Source organism: Chiroxiphia lanceolata, chromosome 5 (assembly GCF_009829145.1).
Source record: "Chiroxiphia lanceolata isolate bChiLan1 chromosome 5, bChiLan1.pri, whole genome shotgun sequence".
In the NCBI taxonomy this organism is placed as follows: Eukaryota; Metazoa; Chordata; class Aves; order Passeriformes; family Pipridae; genus Chiroxiphia; species Chiroxiphia lanceolata.
Window position 1 is genome coordinate 4,388,286 of NC_045641.1, and position 23,116 is coordinate 4,411,401.

The 23,116-nt window shown below is 42.4% G+C and overlaps 2 protein-coding genes across 4 annotated transcripts; one reads left to right on the forward strand and one right to left on the reverse strand.

The window, feature by feature from the left end:
• Positions 1-1,463: 1,463 nt before the first annotated feature.
• KIN (Kin17 DNA and RNA binding protein) lies at positions 1,464-15,315 on the reverse strand. 2 transcript variants are annotated; one of them, XM_032687399.1, is made up of 13 exons: positions 15,144-15,315; positions 13,770-13,864; positions 12,865-12,908; positions 12,624-12,746; positions 11,581-11,762; positions 10,616-10,664; positions 10,261-10,318; positions 6,745-6,865; positions 6,221-6,271; positions 5,740-5,808; positions 4,652-4,751; positions 3,613-3,713; positions 1,464-2,356 (listed from the first exon to the last, which is right to left on the reverse strand). In XM_032687399.1, the coding sequence occupies exons 1-13, from the start codon at positions 15,255-15,257 to the stop codon at positions 2,294-2,296; spliced, it is 1,170 nt and encodes a 389-aa protein (XP_032543290.1). In that variant the 5' UTR covers positions 15,258-15,315; the 3' UTR covers positions 1,464-2,293. The 2 variants fall into 2 exon arrangements, with proteins under 2 accessions (XP_032543290.1, XP_032543289.1); XM_032687398.1 differs by having other exon boundaries at positions 6,745-6,868.
• Positions 15,316-15,337: 22 nt separating this feature from the next.
• Positions 15,338-23,081, forward strand: ATP5F1C (ATP synthase F1 subunit gamma). 2 transcript variants are annotated; one of them, XM_032687400.1, is made up of 10 exons: positions 15,338-15,455; positions 16,700-16,734; positions 17,677-17,808; positions 18,458-18,662; positions 19,100-19,243; positions 19,621-19,685; positions 20,293-20,448; positions 21,442-21,538; positions 22,360-22,397; positions 22,944-23,081. In XM_032687400.1, the coding sequence occupies exons 1-9, from the start codon at positions 15,412-15,414 to the stop codon at positions 22,364-22,366; spliced, it is 885 nt and encodes a 294-aa protein (XP_032543291.1). In that variant the 5' UTR covers positions 15,338-15,411; the 3' UTR covers positions 22,367-22,397; positions 22,944-23,081. The 2 variants fall into 2 exon arrangements, with proteins under 2 accessions (XP_032543291.1, XP_032543292.1); XM_032687401.1 differs by lacking the exon at positions 22,360-22,397.
• Positions 23,082-23,116: the final 35 nt, after the last annotated feature.

Here is a 23,116-nt window from a genome sequence, read left to right on the forward strand (position 1 = left end):
GGTTCTGGAATGGGTATCATGAGGAGGCTGCTGGATTTAAGGATGAGTTAACCAGTGGTGAAGGATGCCCTTGAAAAAACTGATGCTGCTATATTGCAGAAAAATTATTTATACCAGTTAAGACAACCTCCAGCCTGTTTTTTGTGAGAATTTCAAGATCAGAACAGAGTTCATGCACAGATACAAATCCATGAAAGCAGGAAATGTTCAGACTATAAAATAAATCATCAATACTAAAAGTTTTCCTTCTGGTAGGCTTGGCTCCCAAATGATTGCTTGCTTGCTCTTCATGAGCATTCAGCAATGAATGAGATCAGCAGTGGAACAAATATGCCTGTCTGTGTACCACCAGCTGGATTTAAAACTCTGCTTTCTGGTAACCTCAGAAAAAAACATTGGCCATATCCTTTTCAGCAGCCCTAATCCAGGAAAAGGACTCAAGCAGTCTCCTTGCCCTTCTGAACTTTGGTTTCCTTCACTTAGGCACTCTAAGCTGGTATGGGATCTTTGTTGCAGCTGTGTCAGGAGTGAGAGGATCAATATGGTTTTCAAGTGTCTCTTCAAAGTTACTCTAAGAACTGTCAGCAACTTCTTACAAAACATTTATCACTTCTTTGAACTCATCCATCAGCTTTGGCCTCTTCAACATCCCCTAGCAGCCAGTGCCCCAGTTTAACAAGGCTCTAGGTGAGGAGAGGAAAAACCCCTGAGTGTGTTTTTAAATCCCCAAATCAGTAATTGTACTGTTTCCCAGCCTGTATGTGAACAGAAACAGTGAGTAACCATTCTCTGGTCTTCTCCACACAATTTATGACTTGTCTACTATATTCACTCTAATTTGTCAGGTTCCAGAATGTCAAGTGAAATTATTTTCAGTGATACAGAAGCTCTTCTGTTCATCATTCTCCTACATACCTCCTCTCCCTCAGTACCTGTCTTTTGAGAAAGGGCAGAGCTGTTCACACAGCCCAGGTTGTACAAAGAGCCCGAATTTAGACAAGTGTATTTTCTGCCTCCAGTTCTCGTAATTCTCCATTCTTCATGCCCAGGAACCCTGAAACCTGATGTCCTGTGTGAGGTTGGTTTGGGCTACTTCAGACAGCAGCTGTTTCATTAAACCTCTGTAGACTTCCAGTTTCCTGTAGGGTCCCCTGGAAACCACAAAACAACAAGACAGTGACCTTCCAAGGCAAGGAAAAGGAAGAGGTTCCAGAGTCACAAAACCTTCAGACTGGACCTTCAGATGATGGGTTTTACTTTGTTCAGGACAACCTGCACCTTTTTTCACACAAATAATGTGGTGCACCAACCAAGCACTTCACTGTGCTCCTTGGTGGATTTAAACCAAGAGCTGCCTCATGCATTTGAAAGGCTGATAAGAAAGACACTGGCCTAAGAAAAGGTTTATGTTTATTCCTGAAGTGCCTTAGAAATGAAACATTGTATAAAATGTGACTTTTTTAAAAAAAATAAAACAAGTAATGTTGTATCATTTAGCACAAGTAACGTTACTCATGTAGCAGAGTAACAACAGAAGCATGAACAAAGGAAAAGGCTCTGGAAAACCAGGAGAGCAACCATCAGCTCCTACATGCACATGCTTTACCTGGCATCCTAGAAACCCCACAAGTAACATCCATGGAGTAACTCCCTACAGAGTCCATATGGAGATAAACTGCATATTAATATTATCAGGAACCCTGACAAACGTGTTGGAGCAATGACTTGCATTCCACTACCACCCGTGTGCTAATCAAAAATAAACTGGTGACAGCACTTCATAAACCAGACCATTCTCGCAGCATCCAGGGAATAATCTCTTGCAGCACTGGTACCTTCCTGCTATTCCCCCAATCCCTTCCCTTGTTCCTACAGCCACAGCTCTGTTTTGGCTGTGGATTGAGAAGGGTGTTGTTTAAACTCCACTGGCTTCTACACACTCTGCCTGCCTGTAGCTAATTCTCTCTTCTGGACCTGCTCACAGACTTCAGTAAATAAAATACTCCAGCTTGCAGCTCTCTCCAATATTTTACAACAGGAAATTGAAGTAAATATCATAACTTTGATATAGAATCAGATGAAAAATCTCCACTGATAATATTTCCACAAACATTTAATGTAACAAATCCATAGCTATCTTTAAATAGATCAAGTTTGCTTCTGTTAATTTCTATATACATTATAAATACACACACAATTAAAACCCTGACATGGTAGAGTCTTGTGTCTGTCTGAAAGATGTCAGAGAGATGGTTTTGGGAACCAAAATCTTCTCTGATCCACGATTAGCACCTCAGGCGAGTTTGGAAACATCTTCATACTGGATGTCTTCGACCCGACGTCCTTTTAAAGGTCCCTGGAGAATGACAGAGTAGAAGAAATAAAGTCACAATATAAAATTATTTGATTCTTGAATTCTCAATGGGGAATTTATAGTAAGAGAGCTAAAGGGGATCTGTTCATGACACAATATTCCCTGTTCCATTATTTTCAACCTGACCAGAGAATGTGACAGGGCCTTGACACTGTCCCACAAATCCTTTCACTTTCAGGACAGTTTTTGTGTCACTTAAAGTCCTTGCAATTTTGGGGCAAACATTATCAGCTGTTTTGAATTAATTCACTGCTATGAATTTATAAGTAGTATAAGATTTACTTTTGAATACAAACTTACATATAAAGAAACCTAAAAAACAGTTCTCCCTACAATCAGTGAGAAAATCCTCACAGACTTCACTGGTTTCCAGGAGTAGTTTCACCCATTTTTAATTTACATTTCAGAGTTCATGAAGGAAGAGAAAACATCAACATCTACAAGCATCAGAGCTACAGAAAAATAACCTTTGCTTTCCGAGACCAACATTAACATGATCCTTAGGTCCAATCAAAGCTCCTTCTATCTTTGGGGCATCTGCACAGTCTTTTCCCAAGCAAATTCTCCAGAATCCAATCTGGGCTGAGTTTCTGTAGCCCTTCTTTGAATGGGATCTAACAGGGTCTCCCTCTTGCAAGGTATGTGTAAGAAATTTGACTTTTGAGCCTCTCAGCTTTATCAATGAGTTTAAACATTGGTTTTGCAGAGGGGAACAAAGAAGGAGCCACACAGACATGATCACATGGCCTGATTTTAGCTCAGAGAAAAGTGATATATAAAAAACCCCAAACAAACAAACAAGCCTGAAACAAAAAAACCCAAACATAATTGCTAACCGTGAACAAGACAACAACTCATGCTCAGGCTGAAAAAGGCAGGAGAAAATTCACCTCCTCCGAGCATATTTCACATTTTTTACCTTCCCACAAAATAGTACAACAGCCATGTTCAAAATAAACATACAAAATATTTTCCAAGTCTCTTTCAAGTTCAAAATTTGCTAAAACCAGCATCCTGGTATCTTTTTAAAGGCAAACAGCAGAGAATTAGTCTGTGATGGGGGATATGTGTCTGTTTTCCCACTGGTTGGGAATAGGTGGGGGGTGACCACAGCACTTTGCACACCATAAATCCCACCTGTAAGACAGGATTAAGGATAACATGGTTCTTTGTAAAAGCTCTCCATGTACAGATGGAAAGATCTACACAAATGAGAGCTTGCAGTGCTTGATACTTACAGAGTCAATGGTTATTGTCACTGAGAACCTCTTTTCATTGATGGATTCCAAGATTCCTTCATTTCCCCTGTACCCACCATTTAATACCATTACTTTCTTGCCTGGAATAAAAATAAGAAAAGAGTTACACAACTTCTTCTATGGAGTTGTGTCCAACTCCACTGACAGCTGAGAGAGAGGTTTCTCCCATCAGCTCCAGGAAGCAGCACCAGCTTTGTCTCACAGCCTCCCCATTTCCAAAGGGCACCTCAGTGTGAATCCCAAAATCCTACATCCTGTTTCCCTGTATGCTGACAGGGCTCTGCTTACTGCTGCCCTCAGATGCTCCACACAAACATTAGTGTGTACCAGCCAAAGAAACACCAGTGACCCAGACAGGAGGTGAGGTCAGCTTTGCTAAGTATCCACTGTTATTCCAGGCATGACTTTGGAGGGAAGTTACAGGATAAACATGACCAAGGGCTCTGCAGGGTTCCCAGATGTTCTTCCTGGCAGCTGAAGAGAGATGCTTTCGTCTCTTCAACTGAACTGCTGGTCTTCTCAGAAAAGACTCCAATTCTCACAGAAAAGGACTGCAAAGACTGGAAGTGATCTTTAAAGGCTGTCTACTCCAACCCCTCTGCAATGATCAGGGACATCTTCAACGAGACCAGGTTGCTCAGAGCCCCCTCCAACCTGGCCTTGAATGTCTCCAGGGATGGGGCATCCATAGCTTCCCTGGGTAACCTGTTGCAGGGTTTCACCACCCTCATCTTAAAAAATGTCATCCTTATACCTAGCCTAAATCTACTCTCTTTTAGTTTAAAGCCATTACCATTTGGCCACTGTCCTGTTGCTACAGGCCCTGCTAAAAAGTTTGTTCCCATCTTTCTTATAATCTCCCTTTAAGTACTGGAAGGGCCTCTAAGGTCTTCCCAGAGCCTTCTCTTTTCTAGGTTGAACAACCCCAGCTCTCTCAGCCTGTCTTCTCAGGAGAGGTGATGGTTCTTTCAGGTGGAGGGATTATAATTAGGCCGAGAACACAAGCGAACAGCCGTACCTGGTGCAGGTATTACAGTTTCTAGATGTGTCTGATCAAGCTTCAGTTTGTCTCCAGAGTCAATCACCTTCACCACCGCTGTGTATTTGTCAATCACTTCCTGTTGTGAAAGCCAGAGGCCAGTCAGAGAAATAAAACATTTTTCTCTAAATTTGCATTTCAGAGTTAACAAACTTGGCATCATGAGTCTGCAATTCTACATTGTCAACAGCAGCAGGGCCTTCTGAGCTGTGCCAAAAGCCTCCAGCTTCCACAAACTGCTGACTGGTCCCACCCTGAAGTCAAGGCCAGATTAAAAGGGCTCCTCTTGAGCATCAATGCCTGGTCTAATTCATCACTTATTCTGTAAGTCCTCTCTGAAGGTTTTATCAACCTTTGGATCAGCTACCTTTAAGCTAGTCTCTTAAAGATGGAGAGTAAAATAGAGGCTTCTTTTCCCCATGGGAGGCTAAGCTGGCTTGAAACTACACTGGGATCCTACTTCTTAATGAGGCAAAATGTTACTGATCATCCCTGTGCCTGGCATAAACCATGTTCCACTTCTCCTATCCAGGGCTCAGTGGAAGCCAAGCCATTGGGACACACAAATCCTCCCAGATGTCCACCCAAGAAGCTGTAATTCTCAGCTCTGTGCCCTCTAGTCAATCATTCAAAACACATCTGGGTGTCATTTTTGGGGCTCTTGCCAGAGACTGTTGAGCCTTGGACTACCTAATACACATCATTTCACTGGCAGTGGCTAAAAGAAAGGCAAGATTTCCAGCCTGGAGATTTTGCATGCAAATGAGATCCTGCAGCTTAAATATCAGTGCAAAAGTGACTAGTTTCAGCCTAAAATCCAACTGCACTGCTCTCGGTTGGATGTGTCAATAGGGACAAACCACACAGGACAAAACAGCACTTAAGAAAGGATCTCTGAGAAAATGCCATTAAACCAATTCAGGGGTTCCCTCCCTGCCCAGAATAAGCCCCAATACAGGTAAGGTGACATTTCAGCCCCTAACAGTGTTGACTTCAGGCTGAACAACCTGCACAATGAAACAAAATTTCCGAAGTTACCTCATAGCAGAAAAGCCAAACTATCTTACCTTAACAACTGCCTTCTTCTTGTGATACTTCTCTCCAAGCTTTTTCGTTACAATTTTTACAATGATTTCCTGAGACATTTGAAAGGAGAGAAAAAATAAAATTAAATGCCAAAATATACAAACAACTCCACAATCTAAACCAATTGTAAGTTCTGGTTGCTCTGAGTTCAAGCCCAGACTGAGTAGCTCAGTGTAGGAAGCAGGGTTAGTAACAATGTGGCTTTTAGGAATCTGTCTTTATCCTCAAATTATTGTCTCAAAGTCGCATCTCTCAAGACTTTTTCGGGGTTTTTTTACAATTACAATTACACTTGAATTCAGGATATAAAGTGACAGACCACAATGGGTCAAGAGCAGGAAAGGGAAAAGAAGAGTGATTTTGGTTTGGAATCTGCTTTTGGATCTCTACACAAATCAACAGTGGCTTTAGAGATGCAGAATTGACTGTATTTGCTCTAATAATAATTTTTAAGACACTTACAGGCTGCAACCAGTAGTCTCTTCGAGCTGTTCTTTTCTTCTCCTCTTCAAGCTACAGAACAACAACAAATAATCACCATTTACTTCCTCCTTCCACTGCAGCTTTCCCATGCCTTTCAAAAGCTGAACCAATTCTCCAGCCCTACATCAAGTGGAGAATAAAAAAAATCCCCAAACCCTAAATAAGGGTAAGTTAGTTTGTACTTGCTGCATAAAAATCAATCTCATGACATCCAGAAACCTGTGACTCATATTTCTTTTTGGTCAAGTGTTTCTAGATATTTTCTTCTCTTGCAAAATCTGTATTCTTTTACTTCCAATACCTCAGTCATCTGGGGAACAGGCACAGCTGAGCAGTGGAAACCAATTCTCATGGGGAAATGAAATTATTTTGCCTGGTAAGATGTGAAAGTCTGAATTCCACATGCACTGAAGGGCTGAGGTCACTTCAAAGGGACGCCCTGGTAGACTGGACACTGCCATAGGCATGGGGACACACAGACACAGATCCTACATGGTTATTACCTCCATGATCTCATCCAGTGCAGATTTCTTCTTCTTCTCTTTGGGCTGACTAGAGCTATGAGCTGATTCTTTTCTTTTAACTGCCCCCTCCACCATCTTCAGTGCATTCTGTCCAAGGACACTGCTGGAAGAGTAAGATGGTGTTTTCACAGCAGATCTTACAATCTTTCTTTTACCAAGACACATTTGAAGAACTGGCTGTGCAAAAAGGCCTAATCTGCCTAATTTCATTTGTGCCAGTCACCTTCCAGACCCTGCATGATCAGTTCCTCTAGAACTGATTTCCTTGGGGTGCAAACTCCATGTCCAGTCAGGGTTACTGCTGGTACTCCAGCAGAATGGACACAACTTAATGATCAGTTCACCACTGCACAAGCAAAGAGTTGATTGAGAAGTTGAGTTCAATGGAGAAGACAAAAGCCAGTCTGTAAATAAGGTTTTCAAATTTGAAAGGACAAGTGTGTGGCTTTAGAAAAGCCACCTGGACAGAGGAACTCTGAGACATGGCAGATGTCTAGAACTCCCTTCAGACAGATATTGAAGCCATCTGGCAATGGGAGAAAACACATGGGAATCTGTAGAAAAGGGCTCCACCCTCAGCAAACAAATGTTACCTTCACCATCATATTCAAAATAGGCAAACAGCCTAAAAGCTAGGAAAGAAAAGAACAACCAGCACAAAAAGCTACATATCAGGGAACATCCAGGTAAAGTGAGAACTGCCTACATGCAGCTTGAGTTCAGCCATTTTTGTAAAAGAAATTTGAATGCAGTAAAAAAAATTAGGTGTTATGCTGAAAGATGAAGGTGGCTGTTGTGAGGTGACAGTAATGCAATATTAATATGGCCTTAGGACAAAATTGCATGTTCTGCCTGTGGTGAGGATGTTGGATGTACTACCAAGGGAAGATACCCAGTGGGAATGAAGATACAGAAATCACAACAGAAGCAACTTTGAGAGAAAAATCGTATTTCAGAGCAAGTCTGGATAAACACAGCAGAGTTTGAGAAGAAATAGCACATTAAATTACAAACCAAATAGCAAGTACTTAAAATAACATCTCATAAAGGGTAACATACAATTAAAACTTAACAGCTGCAGTGCCTATATTTAAGAAGACAAACATATCTAGCTATGAGGTTACTAAGGGATTCCTGGGTGTAAATAGTAAAACAAATCTTATATAATGTATTTATTAAGAATCCTGGGACAAAGAGCCAAGAGACCAACAATGTTTTGGTGTTTGGGTGTGTCAACAATATGGAGGACTCAAGGAAGAATTTGACACCAAAAGGAATTGGTTTATCTTGAAAACCATGTTTTGAAAACCACAGCATTCAACGGCACATTATGTAAGCTCAGGTACTTTGGAAAAGTTTACTCTGATTGCCTTCTCTCTGTTGGGAGCTGTTAAGAACAACAAAAGCAGAAAGGGGTCTGGCTACAAGCACAGGTGACAGTTACTAGTGTGGAGCAGCCATGAAAGAGTCAAATGTCAAGACAGCCAAGCATCAGTGCCTGGAATAAACCATGGTGATGTTCCCTTGGCTGTATGCACAAATTCAGTCAGATCTCCTGTTCAAGATCCGCTGAAACTGGAAGAAGGACAAGGAAGGGATATTCAGGGGGTGAGGGGAATGGGGAGATGAGCAGTGTGCAAGCCTGGTTGTACAGCACAGTGAAGGCTGACATGCCAAAACTTTTCTCTACAAATACACTGACAAAGCAAACACCAGAGAGAAAAAGAACTATTCATTTTAAAGGCACATATCAACATGACAGCACCTGGTATGAACTGACCATGAACATTTACCTGGGAACATTTACCTGGGAACTTACAAACAAGGTGTAAACTATCAAACAGCTTCTGAAAGATCCTCCCCTGGGATTGCAGGGTTGGGGAGATCCCAACTGTGTACAGTGGAGGCTGCTCAGTGTGCAGACACTGGTACACTTGCAGCGCTGCAGACAGGAGTCAGTGACCTTGACAGTGGCTTCTGCTCGTTCTTAAATTAGAATTACTTCTAATCTCACTTGTCCAATGGGTGAGTTAAGCAGGGATTTGAGGAGGTAAGTTACTGAGGGAACAAAGAAAGCCCAGGGCTCCCAGTCTGCTGAAGGGCAGTGGGCATCAGGAGCTGTACCCACAGTGGCAGTGGAAACTCCCAGCTTCTTGTCAGCCACAGGGACAAGGGAAGAAATGCCTCCCCTCTCACTGCCCTCCTCAGAAAGGCTCCAACCCCACCCAACTACCTGTATCCTCATACTCTCCAAACTCCACCACCCACCAACTATGATCTCCTGGTCCCATTTCTGCACCACACTCAGGAAATACAAGTGCCAGGTTTCCACAGCTTGTGCTGTGAGCACAGAAGGCGGGAAAGCAGGGAAGTCCTCCTGCATACTATGCCGGGGAACTGGATATCAGGCTGAGTTCCACTGCTCCTCAGGAACAGCCAACAGCTGCAGAACACACCTGTACACTGACACAGGGAAGCAGCTTCCATACATGACTCTAAAGTGATGCCTGAAACACCACTTTGCCATGAAGTGCTTATCCTAATTTTGCTTCCACACTAGCATTACAAAATTTACAGACAAGTATCTCTCGTATGCTATGAATAAATTAGACTACTTGATACGTGATTTCACATTCAGCCAAATTTTAGCTCACTGAAACTATTCAAGGGAGTCTTTGTATTAAGTTTCAGACTCACCTTAATCACAATTTAGTGCTTAGAGATAATTTACAAGTTTTCCTCAAAGCCTGAAATCTGGATCTATTATTGCAAAGAACTGCTTTACTGTCTCATTTTCTGCCTGGCACATATCCCATCAGATACCTTATCTAAGAGCTGAGTGTGATGAGAGGAAAGCTTTGCTTTTACCTGCAACACATTTAATTACAATATTGCCTCACACGAAAAGATGTATGATCATCCAACAGTTCCACATACTGCTGTAAGTCAGTATTATTTGCATTATTGATCCCTTTTGTCCTGCATTGCTTGTGGTTATATGATGACAATTAAATTCAAGAGCTTTACAAAGATTTATTTCAGGTAGATTCAGCTGCTTAAACGATGACCAGAGGAAGAATTTTCTCCAATTAGACAAGGCAATCAAACCTTTTAGGAATCAAAATTAACAAGTCATGAATATCCATTCATAAAAGGCAGCTGGGACTGGATGGCATCACTTCAAGTGCTTTGGCTGGATCCCTTTTCCATCCTCCCTTGGAGGAACCTGTACCTGCCTATTACTTTACAGGCATCTGCCATGACCCACATGAATTCAAGAAGGCTCCTCACAGCACACATTTAAGATACACCAATTCACCCATTTTAAATACAGAAGGAACCATGAAGTCATTTACTATCCAATTCTGAATAACAAGGCAGGATGAGACTAGAATCCAAATATTTCAGGATGAGACACATCTTCCTGCCCACACAAATATCATTGTCATGGAAGTGCTTTGCAACAATAAGAGTTCCCTTAAATTCTTTTCTCACCTTGTTTTAGAAGATGCTGCGATTGAAGTACTTGCTCCTTTGTTTAAATTAAATGTAACTAAAAAATAAAAAGACATTACTCTATTTCTATCTTTAAAAATAACTGCATTGAAGGATGTTACAACTTTTAATATCTGCAAATAGAAAAGATCATAAATTTGAAAATGTTTACTAATCTGTATAAATTAAAACTTATACAAAAGAATACTCTGCATTTCCAAGTTCCAGTTCTCTTTATAACTGATCTCAAAGCACATTATTAGGCACCAAACAGGCCTCAAGTGCTCATCTCGCTTGAATCACAAAATCATCTTCAGCAGGTTCTAGAAAATTACATCTATCAAAATCTGATTACCTTTTTCTTCTTCATTTTCTCTGTTCAGTTCAGTATAGACAGGCATTTCCTACCAAAAAAATACAAAATACATTTCAAGATTCAAACAGAAAACTGAGCCCAGATATAATTTCTGGTGATCATTGATTAGCTCAGTGTTAAAGATTACTGCAAGATTATCACAAATAACTGTAATATTCAATCTGGCTTGATTCATAAAAGATTATAAATTGAAACCATTACAGGTTCCTGTGCAAAATTCTCTAATTAACACCCCTACAGAGATGCTGCCTAAACTTGCTCAACTCCAGGATGAAAGTGGCCTTGCTGTAGCAGTTTTCTCTATCTGAACCAGTATGATCTGCCTGGTTTCTGGATAGACTGATGACTCCAAGAAGGAAATTCTGATATCTTTCCAGATTTTTAGCACTGGAGGCTCAGACCATTTAAATTTCAATTAGTTTTAAATTAAGAAGCACATAATTGTATACAATTAAATGTGATTTAAATGTACCTATCAATACCTAGGATCAAATTTGAGGTTCCAGCCCTGGGCAACAACGTGTATGGAGGTCATGGAATGATGCCAAATAAACATCTCCCAAATAACCTCACCAGCACTATCAAAATAGAACTTTTCACTGTGTGAATTTGATTATGCCAGATTCCCCTGGTTGTTTATCTCAACCTCCCCAGTGTACAAGGTACTTGTTATCTGCAGCCCTCAAAGTTGTGAAATACCATAAATGAAAACACGTCATGCTGGTTACTGGAGTGTTTACTCTCCCTTCCTAAATTCAAGAGTGGCTTCTGAACCACTAATCATGTGAAGAACAGTAATTATTACTCCTTTAGTACTAAGCTGGGTACAAAGTAACTCCAAGTTAGGAAGCAAAGGAAATACCAGAGGAAGGATCCCAGCAGCATCAAATTCCCCATTAACTTAACTGTGAGGAGTTTTGAGCAGAAGGTGCAATTTTCCTTACCAGTTCTTTCCCCTCCAAACCTCTTCTAACTTGTTGTTCAATGAACTTAGCAGTTTTTTCTTCATCATCAAGGTCCTGTTTCTTCTTCCTCTCTTGTTCTTGTTGCCTACGAATAGTCTCAGGGTCCCTGTCAATGTACTGAATGTACCAGCCTTTGGGAGTCTCATCAACCTTGCAAAGACCTAGAAAGTCAACACAAGATAAAATAAGATTAATTCCTACAATATCAAGATCATTTCAGTCCATGCTCACCATAACAATGCAGATACTTTACCAGAGACAATATACCCCTTACTGGGCTGCAAAAATTGAATTATCTGTACTATGTGTTTCTGCCCTCCAGCTACCCAGATCTATTTGGAAATAAGCCAGAGTTGTCATAAAGTGGATGAAGTGTTTTACAATACTTTCCTTATTGAAGAAAATATTTCCTGCCCACTGAAAACACAAATCTTACATGTATAAACAACACACACTAATAGCATCATACTAAAGGAAATGTTCCAGTGCTGCATTATTGTTACTGACTCTGGCTAGACTGACTTTCCAAACACTCCATGACCCGTGGATGTATCCTGTAGGACAGGAGCAACCAGAGCCAAAGTAAACTTTCTGTCACCCCACAATGCCATTTAATCTCCCTTCCTTCCACTGAGCACAGAACTGCAGAGCTCAAGCTTTAACCCTTCCATGAGGCCAGCAATGAAAACGACTGCTTGCTTCTTGTCACCTCAAATATGGAAGGATTTTGCAGTCATGAGGAGTGTTCTAGGCTTTCTTTCTAAATGGCAAATGTTGGAAGTTGATTTAGAATTTAGCAGTACCTCCAGCAAATACTGACCAGCAGATGAAACAAGGAAAGGCACACAACTGACGTACTTATCAACATGGTTAGCAAAGAAAAACGTTTGGAAATCTGTTAATGTATATACAGGAGCAGAGAGGAAGAAAGAAAAAGGAAACAGAACTAATATAAATATTTACTGATCAATTATCAGCAATTCAATTACCCAATAGTTTTAAGACTTCCCAGCCCCACTCACCTTCTCTCCCTAGCCATTTTGTGAAGTCAGTCAGTGTCTCCCACTGTGTGGCATTCATGTGGATGTGTTCTCGATGGCTGATGTATTCATTGTACACAATATTATTGTGGACTCTCTTTGTTCCTGAAATATGGAATTATCGTTATTAAATACAAGTGTGGAACCCAGGACAAACCAACCAAAATGTCTTGCAGTGAAACAACAAAAGACATTAAAAACAAACAAAGAGCAAAATATTTACCAAATCGCCTCCTGAGCAGTTCTAGGAAATCATTTCGGAACTCCCTTGGGGGGATAAAAAGAAAGGATTTTAGCAGAACTTTAACAATTATGAAGCAATTTTCTGTTGTCATTAACAACTAAACATGTGCATTATAAACCTGACTATTCTTTTGATCTGAGCATGACAAAATTTAGCCACATTTTCCTTTTTCAGTGAAGCAGCATTAAATGCAGGAGGTGTGCACAGAGAAACACAATATGGTACATTCACACACACGAAATCTCCAAGAGGATAACAGCTTCCCAAAGGGACAAAACAGAGCAAAGGACTCTCTACACTTCCTACTAATTGACAGTATTTCATTACCAGGTGTCTTCCCAGGCTGACTGACATGGAACATAGGGCAGGACAAAGGGCAGATGGGGTGGATGGATCACTCATCTCCCTGCTAATTCCAGGGCTGGAACACAAAGCCTCACTTCAGGCTCGTGCTGAAGACAACTCCAGTCATCCCAGCTGTCACATAGGTCAGCTGGACAAAGGACTGGGAGAAGCTGTGGGATGTCAGTCACACCCCTGACTTGTTGTCTCTCTGTTATGGCTCCTTTAGCTCATGTTTAGTGTGGCAGTCACTCAGCTGGGGCACAAAGGTGACATATTTGTAACACAGAGCAACTTTAAACAGGATTCAGACACGAGATAAAACTGTCAAATATGATTAAACACCACGGTTCCTTGAAATCTCTTACCTAAGTTCAAAAGTGGTATTCTCTAAATTTTCAAATTGCCATTAAAAAAAGAGCTGACACTAAAATGTATCACAATAGAGTGTCTCCAATGGGACATTATTGGGCCTTAGAGGTGTAGCTGTGCAGATTTAACACGGGAACAAAGACCTGGGTAAGAATATACAGAAAACTTACTCAGAGAAGTAATCCATGAACTGCTGAGGATTTTCAGAAGCCAGCAGCAATTGCCTCTGGTGGGACTCAGACATGCAATGACATTTGAAGCCATTCTATAAAGCAAAAATAAATCCTTTGCATGTCTTTGTCTCAATTTGCAACACAGCTGAAGAAAATATTAAAAATAATGTTTTATGAGTGAAATTTCTTGGAGGGTCCACAGAAAACACCTCAGCCTAGTGTGGGGTGGTTGTTCCTCCTGACCAGATAAGCCCTTACAAAAATATCAGCTTGTAAAGTAGTGAAGCTTTTTTTTTTTTTGCTTCTAGTCAATGGGAAGACAACAGGATTTGAGATTTTTGAGTAAAAGGGAGAGAGGTACAGAAATAGGTGAAGAATGATAGAATTAAACATCCACAGGATGCTCTACCTTCCTACGGCACATTAAAGGGCTACTTATGGAGAACAGAAAACTTAAATGCAATCCTCAAAGATGGGTCAGGGCCAACAGGCTTTCTCCAAAGTGGATGAGGACTTCTCCCACTGGGGATCCCAAGAGGATCGTCCCATGACCAGCAACTGGGAACTCGCCAGGTCCCACCAATCTGCCCCCAAGGGACTGTGATCCATACAAGAGGGATTGGGGTCCCCCAAAGGAGAATAAGGGCCCTCTCCAGTGCTCCCCCAAAGTGCATTAGGGCTCCCTGTGCCCCCAGAAAGGGAAGCCAGGATGCTCCCTAGGAGGATCACACACCACAGATGGGATCAGAGCACCCACAAGGCAACTGGGGACATTTCCAAAGGGAACCTGAGCCAGCCCTGTACCCCCCTCACTCCACTGGGAAACAAGGGAACCCACGCCAAGGTCATGAGGTCCCAAAATTCCTGAGGGAATTGCAGCCCCCAGAAGGGGATCAGGAACTCCTACAAGGACAATCGCAGCCCTCCCAGTGTCCTCAACAGCATTAGGGACACTTACAAGGGAGATTGACAGGACAAGGGGGAATGGCTTTAAACTGAGAGAGGGCGGGGTTAGATCGGATATTAAGAAGAAATTCCTCCCTGTGAGAGTGGTGAGGCCCTGGCACAGGAGGAGCTGCGGAGGCCCCATGCTTGGAAGTGATCAAGGCCAGGGTGGACGGGACTTAGAGCAATCTGGTCTAGTGGAAGGTGTCCCTGCCCACGGCAAGGAGTGGAACGAGTCCCTCCCAGCCCAAACTATCCTGTGATTCCATGAGATCGCAGCAGCCACGAGGGCTGGAGGACCTCAACCGAGGGGTATCTCCCGTTGTATTCCCAGAAGAACCGCTCCCCTCAAGCGGACTGCGGGTCCCTATTAAGGAGCCGGAGCCGCCCGTGCCCCTCACGAAGGAGCGGCGCACCCGCAGTTACCTCATCGCGGCACTGCTTCTGGCACATCTGGCAGTACCAGCGCAGCTTCTGCAGCCCCTTGGACTTGATGCGGTTGGCGATCGCCTTGGGGCTGAGGAAATCCGACTTCCCCATGACGCCGACCCCGATCCCGGCCCCTCTCCTTTCCCTCTCCCGGTCCCACCGCCCCGGAAATGGCGGCGGTGCCCTGGAAGCGGATCGCGGCGGGGCGGCGCAGGCGCGGTGCGGGCGCGCTGACCTTCAGCGGGGCTGTGGTGGAGGCGCCGCCATGTTCGCCCGGGGCGCCGCGGTCGTGCTGTTCCAGCCACAATGGTACCGGGACGGGCTGGTTCGGGCGCGGTGGGCACGGGGGGGCTCGTCCCGCTGGTCGGGGAGGCTCTGAGGGGTGAGGGGGTGACGGCCCTCTTGGCTGTGGGGCGCCCCGGGACGGCGGGGTCGCGGCCCTGGGCAGCCCGTGAGGGGCTGTGGGCTCTGGGTGGGGGTGGCAGAGCTGGGACCGGGAGATGAGTTCAGGGATGGAGGATGAGATTCAGGGATGGAGGGACCATCCGCCGTGGGTGGGGGACGAGGGGGAGCTCGGTGGGGGTGGGTAGTTGGGACAGGCAAGAGTTAAAGGACGGGTCTGTGCACAGCAGGAAACCCAGCTCTGCTCAAGGAATGGTGCAGCCTCCTCCGCTTCGTTTTAGTCGTTTTGAAAAACTAGTTTCGCTATTGGAAGCTTTTTTTTTTTTTTTTTTTTTTTTTAATTTGCCCTTCCGATGCCCCCGTTTGCCTCCTGTCATTACCCAAGGCGATGGATAATTAATTAATTAAATCTCCTCCTGTGCTGGCCACAAGTGAGGCCACACCTTGAGGGCTGCGTCCAGTTCGGGGCCCCTCAGTTCAGGAAGGACATTGAGGTGCTGGAGCGAGTCCAGAGGAAGGCAATGGAGCTGGGGAAGGGTCTGGAGCACACGTCGGATGAGGAGCAGCCGAGGGAACTGGGGCTGCTTAACCTGGATAAAGGAGTCTCAGGGGTGACCTTATCACTCTTTACAACTCCCTGACAGGAGGGTGCAGCCAGGTGGGGGTTGGTCTCTTCTCCCAAGGAACAAGTGACAGGATGAGAGGACATAGTCTTAACCTGCACCAGGGGAGGCTCAGTTTGGACATTTGGAGGAATTGCTTCACAGAAAGGGTGATTAAACCTTGGAATTGAGTGCCCAGGGAGGTGGTGGACTCTGCATCCCTGGAGGTGTTTAAGGAAAGACTGGACGTGGCATTCAGTGCCGTGATCTATTTGACCTGATGTTGTTCAGTCACAGGTTGGGCTTGATGATCTTGGAGGTCTTTTCCAACCTAATTGATTCTGTGATTCTGTGAAATTGTATAGATGGGGGAAGGAGGAAGGTGTGCATACAAACCACAGGTCAGAATGGCTTGTCCCAGCCACAGATGCTTTTTAAGAGACAGAATATCTTGACTTTACAGCTCTGTGAAAGGGACCTGCCCTTGACAGGTGTTGGTTTGCAGGAGAACTAGTGAATTACCCTAATTTCTCCTGCATTCCTTTTTAGGGGCCAAGTCAGGAATATGGCAACGCTAAAAGACAGTAAGTACAGGTTTTGTTTGCTTTTCAGAGAGGGAAAGTGTTGCAGGAAGATCATATGTTAAAATACAATTTTGATTAGCTTCTCTTGGGTAAATTGACTGTGATACACCGTAACATTGGTATGTGGCCTCCAGCCCTCCTTCTGCTGAACAAGTGTCCTTCAGAAAAGGCATTGCTTAAGGTGTTTTTGGCACTAATTTAGATGTCGTTTCATAGTTTTACTGAAACATATTTTAAAAATAATTTTATCATATGTGCTAAACTGGATTTTTTTCTCACCTCTGAGAATTAATTTAGTTTCTTTTATGCTTATTTCCTCGTGCTTTTATGCAGCATTTGGGGAAAAAAGATTAGCTGAATGGTTTAGTTTGATAATGGCTTCTGTAAGCCATTGCTCACAGATTCTTATACAGGGATATTGCCTTGGAACTGTGATTGTCTGTAGGATAACCTGTTTTGTTTTCTTTTTACATCAGTGTTTTTATGAATCTTATTTTGCCACAGCCTAAACAGGGAAGGAAATTAACTCTGTGTCTTCATACTACGGGGTCTGCTTTTTGTTTGTTCCTTCCCCTTGTCATCGGGGAAAGATGACAATGTACCTCAAATGATGTATTTGTGAAACAGGTAGATGTGGAAGCAAAGAGATAGTAAATAGACTTTATGCTGGGCTAAATATTAAATAAATGCTGTATCTAGAGGAAAAAAAATCTGTATTATAAAGATGAATTTGTGTTAGCCACATTCCTCCTCTTGCTGCTTTCTCACTGCAAATACTGAGGGCTTTGGTGAGGTTTGTTTGTGCACTGTTTGTTTATTTATTTTTTCTTCTTTGAGGAACATGGTGAAATATTTTTGGATGGCTGTTGCTGGCATTTTATTGTTTGTTTTTGAGTCATTATGCCCAGAACAGCCCGTGACCTTCCACTCTTAACTTTGTAGTCACCAGGCGTTTGAAGTCCATCAAGAACATCCAGAAAATCACCAAGTCCATGAAGATGGTTTCTGCAGCCAAATATGCACGAGCTGAGAGGGAGCTGAAGCCTGCAAGGGTCTATGGAACAGGAGCTCTGGGTGAGAGAAAGCTCTTGCACTGTGGGATGTGGGAGCAGAAAAAGAGGTTTTCATGGTGGTGATAAAATGCTGAGACTTTTTAACCTTCCAGTAGTTCATTTCCAAAAGAATTTGCATCTCTAGGCCACCTTTAGTATTCCATAAAAGTAGTTTATGGCAAGTGGTTCAATTTTAAGAGTTCTAATCTGAAATTCATCATGATTTCCGATTGCTTTTTTAACTTTGTGTGGTGGCATGGTTGTTTTTATGAGTCATAAAAGCACCACAGCTCAGAACTTCCAGACTGAATCTGTCTGTTAATGGAATTGTGTCAAATCTCTGTAGCACCTACAGCTACTGCCACACCCTCTTGTGAACTCTTGTGCTGCACTTGGTTCTGGGGCAGAACTGTGAACTTCACTGTGTGATGACATTGATTGTGTGACATCTGGTCAGAGAAGGGGCTGGCTTTGAGTTGTTTCTTGCTCACCTCTGGTCTGATCATGTGCAAATTTGGATGATTGTGAGGGAGGTAAAATTTATCTATCTAAGATTTGCAGCCCCTTTAGAGCTGGTTTTGGCTAGAATAATGCAGAGGTGTTTTTTGAGATTTATTTGCTTCTTGGCACCCTTGAAAAACTTGACCATCCTTTTTTTTGTTTTTTTCTAGCTCTTTATGAGAAAGCAGAAATAAAGGCACCTGAGGACAAGAAGAAGCACCTCCTTATTGGTGTGTCCTCTGACCGAGGCCTGTGTGGTGCTATCCATACATCCATTGCTAAAACCTTGAAAAATGAGATTACCAACCTCTCAAATGCTGGGAAAGAAGTTATGGTGGTTGGAGTAGGTGACAAGATCAGAGGCCTGCTTCAGAGGTAAAAACTGAAACCATAGAAGGGTTTATTCTGGGGGTTTGATTTTTTTCTGTGGTAGAAGTTTCAAGACTGCTTAGAAAACTGTGTTGGCATTGGCAGGAAATTGCATTTATGGGATGTGTACTAAATTCAAGTTCTTTTAAAAGAAATCTGCAAATATCCTAAAAGGGGTTTAGATCATCTGGATATTTGTGAAACTGCTGCACAGCACTGTTATATTTTTGAAATAAATGTCTGGCAACTGGCACTGTTACAAGTGTGTGTTTTAAAAAGCTATCATAATTTAACTGAAAAATGGCAAAATGTCTCTCAGACACTAATTCAGTGAAATATTTAGTTCTGAACATTCCTAATTTACAGTAGTAAGTCAGACTTGCTGCCCTGTTGTACTTCAGAGCATCCACATCTGTTCTAACACAGGTCTGTTGTTGTTGCAGGACACATGCCAACTATTTCCTGCTGACATTCAAAGAAGTGGGACGGAGACCTCCAAGCTTTGGAGATGCTTCAGTCATTGCTTTAGAGCTGTTGAACTCTGGGTATGAGTTCGATGAAGGCTCTGTCATCTACAATCGCTTCAGGTGAGATTGTCCTGAAACTGCACTGGAAAAATAGTGGGTTGAAAGCTTCAAACAGCACGTTGGCCCTGTGAAGTGATATGAAAACTGACTGTGACTTGTCATCTTCACTTCTTGGATTTTGTTGTGTGTGATGAACTGTTGGTTTCCTTTTTTTTTCTAATAGCTGTAGTTGGAACTCCCTTTTGACCTGTGTAGTGGGTGCTGTTATATTTACAGTCAGCGTGTCATTATATCCGTGTGGCACCCAAGATCTCTTCATGAGGATTATCACAGAATTTTGTGGCATTGGAAGACCAGAAGTTGTCTATTCCTGTTTGATTTTAAGCACTCAATTTAGAGTTAGTTGAACTGAAGCCAGCTATGCTGTTTTTGGGCAGGTCTGTCATCTCCTACAAGACCGATGAAAAACCAATCTTCTCCTTTGAAACTGTTGCTGGTTCTGGTAAGTAGGGAACTAGAAACCACCAGTTATGTGCAGTGTTTAATCACAGAAAGAGTGCTCTGAACATGGGGGAATATGGTATTAAAACACCTTATTTTGGTGCATGTATCATATTTTTAACAGATGGTTTTATCTTGGCCAAGATCAGTCCAAGGCTGACTTACCAAGGTGCTGCAGGACAGGGAGGTTAAAAAGAAAGGTCATATGAATTCTGCTTTGAAATTCTGTCTCAGCAAACTCTGTCAGTTCCAATATTTTCAACACTGAACAACCTAAGTATGGAGTGATTTTGCCTCACTCAGTAAAAATACCCCAGAATGTTTCTGCAGCATTGTGTGGGAAGATTGAACATCATACGGCAATAATGTATTTTATCCTGGCCAGAATCTGACCTTCCTAATGTTAAATAGAATTAAAACACATAAAATACTTAGCAAAATTATAAATACCAGAGAGATTGTGAAAATACACATAATATGTGGAGAAAATCCCTCTGTGCTGCCCTAAGTATTGAAACAGCCCAGCCTCGTAGTCTTCCCCATGGCAGTGTGTTATTTTGCTGGAAGTAGCTTGGATTTCTCTGAGTCTGCTCTTTCATCATTTGCAGAAAGCCTAAGTATCTATGATGACATTGATGCTGATGTGCTGAGGAACTACCAGGAATTCACACTAGCAAACATCCTCTACTACTCCCTGAAGGAATCCACCACCAGCGAGCAGAGCGCCAGGATGACCGCGATGGACAACGCCAGCAAGAATGCCTGTAAGTCACTCCCTGGGTTTCCCAGGACTTCAGTAGTGCAGCAGGAAAGTACTGCCCTCCCTTTGTGTAATTCTTTGCTTTCAAAGTGATAATTCTTAATTCTATTTTGAGTCTTGGTTTTTTGAGCCAGTTCGACTGGGATTCTTTTCTGAATGCGTGAACTGTATTTAGTCCCTGGAAAGAGGGATTGCTGTCAATTGCATGAGAAACAAGCCTAGGTAACTGGAAGTGAAATAGCAGAGCATTTAATAGGAACATAAAATACTAAACTAATCTTGTAATGGCCAGATATTCTTTGTGCTCCTCTCATGTGGCTGCTCTGAGGATTTCCTGAATTTTTATAAACCTGTAACTACTTGTGAGGCAATGTAATTTGTACTACACCTATTTAAGGGTGAGGAAGTGGAAACAATGGTTAAATACTTTACCACCTGTCATGCAGCAAATTGAGAATATACAAGTATTCCTTGGCAGGGTACTGGTGGCTGAGTGAAGCTGATGTGATGTGCCATTGGGCTACCTGGAACTGTAGGTATGGCTCTCTGCTGACTGCCTTAGCTTGAGAGAAAGAGGTGATTACTTCTGTGCTTAAAAATAATTGGAAAAAAAAATAATTGAGAAAAATCTGTCTCCTTTTGCAGAACAACAGTAACTTGAAAGAAATACCAATGGAGTTAATTGACTGTGAAATCTAATTTCAAAGCAAATGATGCATGTTTATGTTACGTTACAATGAGCTATGTCATACCCTGGTATTTACAAGTCTGCCAGCTGTTCTGCAGATGTTTGACTCTGGTGCCTCAAGCCAAGTTCTCAGGTTACTAGACTGTCTACAGGTAGTGTTACCTGTAGGGGAAAAATGTCAAGTGCACTAAGCCCCTTGATCATTTGCAAGGGTTTACAAGACTATTTGATATTCTGTTCATACAGCTTCTCTTTATCTGTGTTTGAATACCTATTATGTGTTTAAATTCCAATCCTAATTTTTTCTAGCCGAGATGATTGACAAACTGACCTTGACGTTCAACCGCACCCGTCAAGCCGTCATCACCAAGGAGCTTATTGAGATCATCTCTGGTGCTGCTGCTCTGTGAGTACCTGTGTGGATGTGAAATTGGAGCTCCTGCAGTCATGTGGTTCTTGTGTGCCAGAAAATAGGGAGGGTTGTAGGGCAAGTAGGTCCTGAAACCAAAGGGAAGGCATTCCATGGCATGGCTCCCAAGCTTTTCAGCTTGCGCAGTTCTACTAACAAGAGCGAAGTTTGGCAGTGTTTTTTCTGAACAGGTAGAGTTAAAAAGCTGGTGAAATAGATCTTCAGCCTCAACACACATCCTTGTCTGGACAGGGTGGGATTTTTCCTCCTTTTTGACTTTCAGTGGATTTCCCCCCTCCTCACTTCTACCTGAATGTTTCCTACTTTGCCTGCTCAAACGGCCCAGTAGTGTTGGGTGGGGGAGAGCAACTGAAATACTTTTGGATAAATCAAGTGTTCAGAAGCTGAGAGTTTGGGGGGTGGGTTTGGAAGGAGGAGGGAATTTCTGGAGTCTTTTGCTTCCAAATGTGTATTTTACTTGAAGTTCAATGTTTTGCTTATTTCCCTGAAACTGAAATTTTGTGGGGGTGTGTGCTATGGGTTACAAACCGGTGGGTTTAAACCACGGTTTGTAACTGCATGTAGCTGATGTGTGTTACTGCAACAGTTAAAAGTTGGTGCTCCGTATGGAAATACCTGTGTCAATATCCTGTGTGTTTGCAGAATGTCTGGAATATGTATCATGTAGCAGTTACATGCTGTATTGTGCTCCTCACAATACATTTTGTGGTCATAAAGCCGTGCATAGTTTTGCCTGAATTTGCATGAGTTGCTTCCTAACCTGCCTGTTCTGTTTTTTCTCGTAACACCGTAACCAGGGATTAATCGGAAAAAGCGGTTCAGCCAAATCCAAGAGGTAAAGTTATGACATGGAAACTGGGTTGTGTCTTAAAATTAAGAATTAACACAGAAAATCTGAAGTCAAGTGAGGGAGTCGGAGTTCAGTGGTGTTGGTCAGAAACTTTTCTTCTTGAAGAGCTGAGAAACTGCACATTTCTAGTTTGAATCTGTCTGGATAAAGAGTTCTTCATTTTCACTAATTTTAAGGAAAATATGTCCATAGTAGCATGCACCCACATTGGATATAATTTTCTGTGGGGTTTTTTTTCTGGATTGTTCGACTCATTTGCAATTACTGTTTGAATTTTTGTGTAGTGCCCTGACCTTATGCAATGACTTAAAAATATCCATATGTAAGATGTTCCTAAAGAGGTTTATGTAGCAAAATGAACATATTATATTCAAAATTTAAAATGGAAGGAAAAATATATTTGTTAAACAGTTTGGGAGGGAGTTAAGGCATATTAATGAGTTGAAGTATTCAAATTGGAGGAGATTAACAGTTTTAAATACATGAATAAATAAATGAAAGGGTTTTAATTTGCTTCAATTTTCCTTACAGGTGAGGAGGAGCTCTTCTGAGCCTGTGGTTTAACCTGCCTGTGTCTGTGTTAACAAGACTGCTTTGTTAACTTGTGAAGAAGTGGTAAAGCTCCAGAAATCTGTAAATTCTTACAATAAACGAACTCCATGAAACAGATCCTCTTGGTTGTCTGTGGAGCAAATGCTCTTGGT

Bases quoted from the DNA above. Each gene is read 5' to 3' on its own strand.
- KIN (XM_032687398.1), bottom strand. From the start codon at position 15,257: ATGGGGAAGTCGGATTTCCTCAGCCCCAAGGCGATCGCCAACCGCATC. The intron at 13,865-15,143 runs GTAACTGCGGGT...TTTGCTTTATAG, and splicing joins AGAAGCAGTGCCGCGATGAG to AATGGCTTCAAATGTCATTG. The intron at 2,357-3,612 runs GTAAGTATCAAG...GTCATTCTCCAG, and splicing joins TGACAATAACCATTGACTCT to GGACCTTTAAAAGGACGTCG.
- ATP5F1C (XM_032687400.1), top strand. From the start codon at position 15,412: ATGTTCGCCCGGGGCGCCGCGGTCGTGCTGTTCCAGCCACAATG. The intron at 16,735-17,676 runs GTAAGTACAGGT...TTAACTTTGTAG, and splicing joins TATGGCAACGCTAAAAGACA to TCACCAGGCGTTTGAAGTCC. The intron at 19,244-19,620 runs GTGAGATTGTCC...GTTTTTGGGCAG, and splicing joins GTCATCTACAATCGCTTCAG to GTCTGTCATCTCCTACAAGA.